Source organism: Acipenser ruthenus, chromosome 10, assembly GCF_902713425.1.
Source record: "Acipenser ruthenus chromosome 10, fAciRut3.2 maternal haplotype, whole genome shotgun sequence".
In the NCBI taxonomy this organism is placed as follows: Eukaryota; Metazoa; Chordata; class Actinopteri; order Acipenseriformes; family Acipenseridae; genus Acipenser; species Acipenser ruthenus.
This window is the reverse complement of record NC_081198.1, coordinates 15,766,189-15,775,061: the sequence shown is the minus strand read 5'-3', so window position 1 is coordinate 15,775,061 and position 8,873 is coordinate 15,766,189. Positions and strand designations below refer to the sequence as shown.

At 36.5% G+C, this 8,873-nt stretch overlaps 1 protein-coding gene across 2 annotated transcripts in view; it reads left to right on the top strand.

Moving 5' to 3' along the window:
* Positions 1-364: 364 nt before the first annotated feature.
* The window catches only part of LOC117413023 (neuronal growth regulator 1), a 241,525-nt gene continuing 233,016 nt past the window's right edge, over positions 365-8,873 (top strand). Inside the window, exon 1 of one of the 2 annotated variants that reach the window (XM_034021722.3) lies at positions 365-757. In XM_034021722.3, the coding sequence (XP_033877613.1) occupies positions 582-757 (176 nt within the window). In that variant the 5' untranslated portion in view covers positions 365-581. The remainder of the gene's footprint in view (positions 758-8,873) is intronic. The other variant, XM_034021731.3, reaches the window with a different exon arrangement.

Genomic DNA, 8,873 nt, shown 5'->3' with positions numbered 1-8,873 from the left:
GACTTAATAGTATTTAACAGTACATGGATTTTGCAGATAACAATTGTTTGACAATATTCGTTTTTACTTTGAATTGTACAAAGCAGTTCAGGCCTTTTTTTTATGAGAATCCAAATAGAAGGAAATGTGTTTGCTTTCAGTTAATCTCAGTGAGTCTTTTTGGTAAACAAATGGTTAATAAATCTCAACCATGTTACATTGTGCACAACATAAGGTTAGTATCATTCAACAATCAATATCTTTAATTGGTGTTATGTTGTTTTGTTGTATTAATACCTACCAGCTTTAACTGCTCCATCACTAGTTTCTGGGACAGGGTTGCCTGGGAAACGGCCGCATGGCAACCGGATCAGAGCCTGGGGGCTGTCTGCTGTTCAGCCTGCTCTCATTTTACATCACATTTCCTCACTAGATGGTGTGCAAGCCACTGGAGAATAGACTTCTTCTTACAGTATTGCTTAGACAAAACAAACCTGGAAAAGTCTCTGGAAGGACATTTCTTGAGCTTTTTCACAGAGGGAAGAGCTGGAATAAGAACACTGTTAGAGGCTTGTGGAAGATAAGGAAGCATTCTAGCAGCAATGGACATAATGGTGATGGTGCAGGATGCTTGTTGCTCTGGCCAGTGGTTTACTGCGGTCGTTCTCAGTCTCTGCTGCTTTTTGCCCTCCTGCCTGCCAGCTGTACAACGTGTGGACTTTCCTTGGTCTGCGGTGGACAATCTGGTTGCCAGACAAGGGGACACTGCTGTTCTGAGGTAGGACACGCTAAAAAAAAAATTAACTGCTTAATTACCTGTGCAGAAAAAAATAAATAAAACAAACAAACAAAAAAAAAATCTGTATTACTTCTAATAAATCTTTTGGTACTGTTACAACTGCGGTAAAACGAATATCACTCTAGCATAACTTTACCGTAATCTTATTCAAACTGTGTTATCAAATTTAAATAAGTTGAAAGGGGACAGCACTTTAGAATGGATCATATGTACAGTTCTATCTGTGGTACGTCTCAATCTTTACAAGTTTCCTTTTCTGTATGGTTGTCATATTTTGTTTACATTTATCCAGTATTTCTTCAGAAGTTCGGAAAAAAACAAAAAAAACAAAAAAAAAAACAACTTAATACATGGACAGAAAAGTGAGGTGAGAGATATTGCTGTTTATCCCCCGCGGTCTACTCTCGTAATAGATGGCTTAAAGGTGTTGTTCTCAAAAGAGCATTTTTAGTGGTGACTATGGGATGCTTTCCCTAATTTTGTACTGATCTGTTAAACTGTCTTATGATGCTCGGTAGTACTTTGTAAATAAATATTCTGTCCTGTATTAGTAGGTGAAAAGATCTGTGCTGCAGTTTTTCACTGATTTATCATTGCATAACTTGCAGTATAATTTCAACACTGTATGCTTATAAAAAGAAGCATTTCCTATCAGAAAAAAAAAAAAGTTATAACTTTGACTGGAAAATGCCAGCGCAGTCTTTGTTTGCATGCATGTATGTCTGCATGTATGATTGTATGCAATTTAACACATTGGTTTATGTGGTTATGGTATTGTTATTTTAACAATATGTGTAATAGTATTATAAGTGATTATGGAAATACATTTGGTGATCACTTTTAGATTAGACATCTATTTGTTGTATTTTGAGAAAAAACTTAACCTACTGAAAATAATTGGCAAAAACAGAAGCATCTTAATTGTAGAAAAGGAACAATACCCAAGCATAGATAATAATACAGATTTTTTGACAAGAAACAATGAAAGAAAGAACAAAAAAAGGACGTGCAGCTAAGTCATTAATCTTTGTTGAGACATGATGGGAATGACACAAAGAAAGTGTCACAGTTTTTTTTTCTTCCAAATGAAACAGCGTATTTAATATGTATTATACATAAACAAATGATCAATTTTCTCTCATGCATATTTATATATTGTGAATGTATATGGTGACATTTATATCTATAGGCCTATCTATCTATCTATCTATCTATCTATCTATCTATCTATCTATCTATCTATATATATATATATATATATATATATATATATATATATATATATATATATATATTCACTTTAGGGTGGCTTCATGTGGATGTGCAGTAAAACCTATTAGCCTCCTATAAACATATATCATATCCTTTTTAAATGAACCTTAAAAAAACAAAACATTTATACCATTTATTTAATTTTTGAATGCATTATCGGAAGCTTTAATGAGTTTGACTTGATGATACCATTAATAGTGTATAGGGTTTTATGCAATTACCCTAGCAACAGTGAGGTATGTGAAGCACACCATTATGTGCCATATTGCTTGCATGCCCAAAGGCTGTTATGTCACACAACCTTATGCTTTAGATGTCTAGGAAATAACTTTCAGCCCACAATGTTAGCACAAGTTGCGATTGATTACTGTGTTCAGTTCTGCAAATTATCATTCAGTGTTCTTTCCCTTTGTGCGGACATGGCTGAGCACAGTTTTTTTCATTTGCTAAAATATTACAAAATAAAATGTCCCTGCTGAATTGCAGCAAGCTTGGATCAGAGGTTTATTCCAGAACAGTCTAGCCTCTGATCAAGACAGAAGAGTTAACACAAGTTCTATATTTTCAATATGGCAAACATTTGTGGATTAGGCATTTCTTTTATATTGGCCCGGTAGCTGAACAGTAGTTAAAGTAGCGTTTGTTGGAAAAGACATTTGCTGGACAGTATGATACCCCTTGTATGGTAAGGTTGCTAAACCTTATTTCTGCCATGGAAAATGAATGCTATGCTCCCCTATGTGCGACTGCTCTACTGCGAATGTAACTTCTACCCCCTATAGAGAATGATAATAGAACACACACACACAATAGGATATTAAACTGGTAAGAAATGAAATATTAAGAACTTGTATTTGATATAATCTTCCTTTAAAATCTCCGGTTTCAGAAATAACACTGTCAAATACCCCTCACTTACAAATAAGTAAATATAATTTCTAGTATTTTGCTGTACATTTGAAAAGGTTCTACAGACTGTCATCAGTGTTTTCTGAAGCAGATAAATCTCCATTATAAACATACATCCATTTAACTGGATTTCTTTTAGCAAAATAAATGGTGGTATTTGTTGATTACATGCTGTTACAATCTACAGTATTTACAGAAATATAACACATTGGAAATACTATACAATTACAATGGCCCTGTCATCTGCACTAAAAAACAATTATTATAATTTTATGTCTTAGCAGACGCCCTTATCCAGGGCGACTTACAACTGTTGCAAGATATCACATTATTTTTTACATACAATTACCCATTTATACAGTTGGGTTTTTACTGGAGCAATATAGGTAAAGTACCTTGCTCAAGGGTACTGCAGCAGTGTCCCCTACCTGGGATTGAACCCACGACCCTCCGGTCAAGAGTCCAGAGCCCTAACCACTACTCCACACTGCTGCTATTAGAATTAGGGTACAGACTTGTTGACTATGGGGATTGTTTTGTGCAGCCTGTAACAATGCCTTCAGGGTAATGAAAGTTAATCACATTTTAGGTTCATACACTAGATATGCTGGGGGAAAAAAAAAGAAACCTGACAAAGCTTTGCAGATTAATATTCTAAGTTTACCTTTCCCCCAGTTTTACTGAAGCAGTACTGCTGTAGCTGCAGTCACCCCAATCCCCTGCTGTTCAAACTGAACCAAACCCCAGCATCCAATCCAGGACAATCAATGGGGGTGTATCTTACTTTCCAATGAATAAAGGTGTTTGCACTTGGCAGTAAAGGGATTACTACAATTCCTAGAAACACAGGCATAGACACATAGTCAAGTATCACAAATACCAGATTACAGACCTTTCACCTCCACTTTAGCTGAGCTTTATCAGCCTATGGTTAGCTTAAAGAGTGGTTAATAAGTGTGAAATGTTCTGGGGTATACTGTGGACAGACATTCATCTGAGCTTCAGCTACATAAACGAAAGTATTTACAAATACACCAATTCAGTCAATGATATTTTAATACTTTTCGTGATTTTAATAACTTTTTCTTGTCAGTGCAAATCTTGTCTCATTTATTTCTATTAAACAACTGTGAGAAATGCTAACAATCACTCTAGCTGAGGAATATGCCCTATTGTATGCCTTACAAAGGAAACATAAATACAGGCTTATCTTTAAAATGTAACAATTATTATTTAATTTGTTTTTGCTAATGTTTCATAGTGGAACAAAAAAGCTCTAAACAGTTAAATACCTTCATCTACCAGGTGACACTATAACGGGGCTGAAAATTTCAATTATTTCAATTAGATTAACAAGAAAAGAATATGAAAATTAAAACCACCTTGACAAAGACAAATGATTTAAAATCAAAGCACAGTTTTGGGGAGATATGAAGTTGAAGGCTAATGTTGATAAAAGAAAATTATGGGATGGTGTGAAGGAATGTATAGGCATAGTTAAGGAGCATTAGGGCCCTGTGGAAGGGAAGGCCACTGTCAGACATTTATGTAGTTTTTTATTTGGAAACCATGCTACTTGTAGGCTGATTGAAACTCCCAACAGGTTAACTATACACGTCCTACTTTATAAGGGGTATTTGGATGGGCTGGGTTTGTCAGTAGCAGAAAAGAGACCAGGAGGATGGTTTGCTGGATGAAGTGCTCCAAGAAAAGTCCAAAGAAAGACGAGCAAAAGAAAAATGATTTCTTTGTAAACTGGAAGTGTACAAGTTTGTTTGATTGTGCAAAGTGCAGCAGTTTTAGCTTGCTGCACCATTTACGTAGAGCACACATTTTTTGTCCCAATTAATTGTTTAGTTTGGCTCCCTGTTTGGAGCTACAGTTTATTGTTTTGTTTGTGTGTAATTAAAGGGCCAGCGGGCTATGCTTTTATTGTGTTAAATAAACCTTTAAAAAGAGACTTTTGAAGAAACTTTGTCTTCTGTGTTTTTTTTCCACCATTTATAAAGAACTGTTTTGTGAGCGTGCCTAGCACCATCCTGCCCACTACCATTGACCACTACATTTTGCATTGTGATGGCAAAAGTAATAACTAGGTCATGCTTAAAGACTTTGTAATGCAGTAAGCAGCAATTGTATTTGGTCATAAAATGATTTCCCTCATTCTTGACATTTGAATTGGTAAAATTAATTATAGTTCTGTACCATGTTATTAGGGACAATTCACTACTGCAGCTGTTGGTAACCTTCCAAAGTACCATCCACTGAGAGGATTATCATAGTATTCTTTGGAAACAGTTGAGGATTCAGCCTATAGCAATGACTCAGCTCAAACATCTGTGCCTAGCTGGAAAGGCTACAAAGTGTGTTTGTGATGGCAACTATGATGTGGCCACCATACTACATTGTTTTCAGTTGATCTCTTCTGGGATGAAGTGCACAGGCATGTAAATCCAAGGCTTCCGATCAATGTGTACCAGCGCTGGTAGCTTGCACAGAGAACTGTTACAGGCTTTGATGGGAGGCTGTGAAGTAAATGTTCGATATTATGCTTTGAACCTGCCAGTGAGCAAGGCCAGCATGATGGATCTGTTTTAATAGCTTGTGTCTAAATGTGTTGTTAAAAGCAATATTTGAAAAAGGCTATAACAATTCAATGTTATAAGAACATGTACCTTCATGTAAGTCTCTAATTAGATACCTTATAATCACTTTATTACATGACGTAAAGTGATTTGTCACTAAAATGATATTGTAATAGTATTCCTTGTTATTAATCAGTAAACATGTAGCTACATATTTATAAATGGATCCTTAAACTTAAAGATTATTTCAATCAAATGCAAAAACATACCTACTTGATCAAAGGAGAGACATTTTTCTTCATTTTCTTCTACATTAAATTGACATGTTATAATCCATGAACATTGTGATGCTCTTTTGCACGTTGATAAAGGGTTTGGTACTCTAGACACTTATGGTGGCTGAGCCCCAAAATGAAAGTTTGGCCATGGTCTTAAAGTTACACAATTCATTGCAAATATATCTGCACAGTATATTTCTTTTAGTAGTCACTCTACTCATTCACACAGAACAAAGAAGGGGATCTGTTTCATATAATGTGTAGTGTGTCAGGGGGAGTAAGATATATGGGAAGAGTTAGTGCAAAAATGACTGGTGCAAATGACTTCTCGCACAAAAAGGTAATACATGTAATTGCTGGTCAAAGTAAGCTTGGCTCTTTTGTACAAGTAGGTATGATCTGGGTTGACACGCCCAAGGTGCCAAGCCTAGACCGGCCTATGCATTCCCTAGCCCTGTTGACCACTACATCTATGTGAGGAGCACACAACACGAATGTTGTGCAATACATGCAATATTTACACTACAATTAAGGGTCCTCAGTAATGGTTTTCCCTCAGCCTATGCTGAACTGTCACTATCACATACAAAACACGTTTTTGGTACACAACAGTAAACAAGACGAGGCTCCATTTTTACAGTGCTTGATATTCGCCCCTTCCCAGCTTAAATATATTTAGGACATGGGGATGCACAAAACTGCATGCAGCATGTTTTGGTACTGCCATTGTCTGTTATGTGCAGCCTATTTGTTCTGTTTACTCTCTTGCTCTTGGTTCATTGTGAAGGGGTTGCCCTACTGCTCTTCTCAGGTTTACTTGCAGTTTTTATTTTTTCATCACAATTCTTCTTTCTGACAAGGTTGCTTCACAGCAGATGATGGGATATAAAAAAAGAAATCGCTGTTAAAATAAAACCGTTCAAATAAATGCTTTCTGCATTGCTTTTCACAAGAACGACACAAACATTATTTTGTTTTGTTATGTTCTTCCTTTGCTGGAATGTATGCAACATTGGTTACAGATGGCCAGATAAAACTCCTTTATACAGCTTGTTGTACAATTCTGTTTTCTGTGCTTCCTGATATGTAATAACTTACCTGTCCAAGACTGCATTGCGTCACCAAGAAATGGGTGCTGGAGCTGCAGGTGCAAATTAATTATCCCTAAAGATGATTTGACTAAAATCTAGAACTAAATATAATTTTGTTCAAAATTATTGTTTAGCTTTTATTAAAGTGTAAGGAGCTTCAATTGCAATTTGTTTCCATTGCCATTAGTTTTGCATGGTGTTCATTCTGAGTGGTTCTGGGTTATGTTGCTCCAATATTGCGTTATTATCTATTTTCACTAAATCTGCCTTTATCTGTTGCGCTGCTTTAAGCTTGTCTGGAGAATCCAAAGCCCATGTGACAATATGACCTTTCAGCTTTTCCAGCCCCACATACTATATATATATATATATATATATATATATATATATATATATATATATATACAGACGTGCTCAAATTTGTTGGTACCCCTTCACAAAAAACAAAGAATGCACAATTTTCTCTGAAATAACTTGAATCTGACAAAAGTAATTGGCATCCACCATTGTTTATTCCATATTTAATAGAAATCAGACTTTGCTTTTGATTTTTTATTCAACATAATATTGTAAATAATAAAACAAATGAAAATGGCATGGACAAAAATGATGGGACCGCTAACCTAATATTTTGTTGCACAATCTTTAGAGGCAATCACTGCAATCAAACGTTTTCTGTAGCTCTCAATGAGACTTCTGCACCTGTTAACAGGTAGTTTGGCCCACTCTTCCTGAGCAAACTGCTCCAGTTGTCTCAGGTTTGTTGGGTGCCTTCTCCAGACTGCAAGTTTCAGCTCTTTCCGTAGATGTTCGATAGGATTCAGATCAGGACTCATAGAAGGCCACTTCAGAATAGTCCAATGTTTTGTTCTTATCCATTCTTGGGTGCTTTTAGCTGTGTGTTTTGGGTCATTATCCTGTTGGAGGACCCATGACCTGCGATTGAGACAGAGCTTTCTGACACTGGGCAGTACGTTTCGCTCCAGAATGCCTTGATAGTCTTGAGATTTCATTGTGCCCTGCACAGATTCAAGGCACCCTGTGCCAGGCGCAGCAAAGCAGCCCCAAAACATAACCGAGCCTCCTCCATGTTTCACTGTAGGTATGGTGTTCTTTTCTTTGAAAGCTTCATTTTTTCGTCTGTGAACATAGAGCTGATGTGACTTGCCAAAAAGCTCCAGTTTTGACTCATCTGTCCAAAGGACATTCTCCCAGAAGGATTGTGGTTTGTCAATATGCATTTTAGCAAATTCCAGTCTGGCTTTTTTTATATTTTTCTGTCAAAAGTGGAGTCCTCCTGGGTCTTCTTCCATGGAGACCACTTTCAAAAAGCGACGGATGGTGCGATCAGAAACTGACGTACCTTCACCTTGGAGTTCAGCTTGTATCTCTTTGGCAGTTATCCTTGGTTCTTTTTCTACCATTCGCACTGTCCTTCTGTTCAATCTGGGGTCGATTTTCCTCTTGCGGCCGCGCCCAGGGAGGTTGGCTACAGTTCCATGGACCTTAAACTTCTTAATAATATTTGCAACTGTTGTCACAGGAACATCAAGCTGCTTGGAGATGGTCTTGTAGCCTTTACCTTTACCATGCTTGTCTATTATTTTCTTTCTGAGCTCCTCAGACAACTCTCTCCTTTGCTTTCTCTGGTCCATGTTCAGTGTGGTGCACACAATGATACCAAACAGCACAGTGACTACTTTTCTCCATTTAAATAGGCTGAATGACTGATTACAAGATTGGAGACATGTGTGATACTTAGAATAAGCAATAATTCATCTCTTTTCACAGCTTCTTTGCTTTATTCTATGACATACCAAAGGCATGCAAGTATACATGATAAAATAGCTTTTAATTTCATCACTTTTCAGGAGGAATGAAGCATTATTTCAATGAGCTGTAAGGGTACCAACAAATTTGAGCACGTCTGTATATATATATATATATATATATATATATA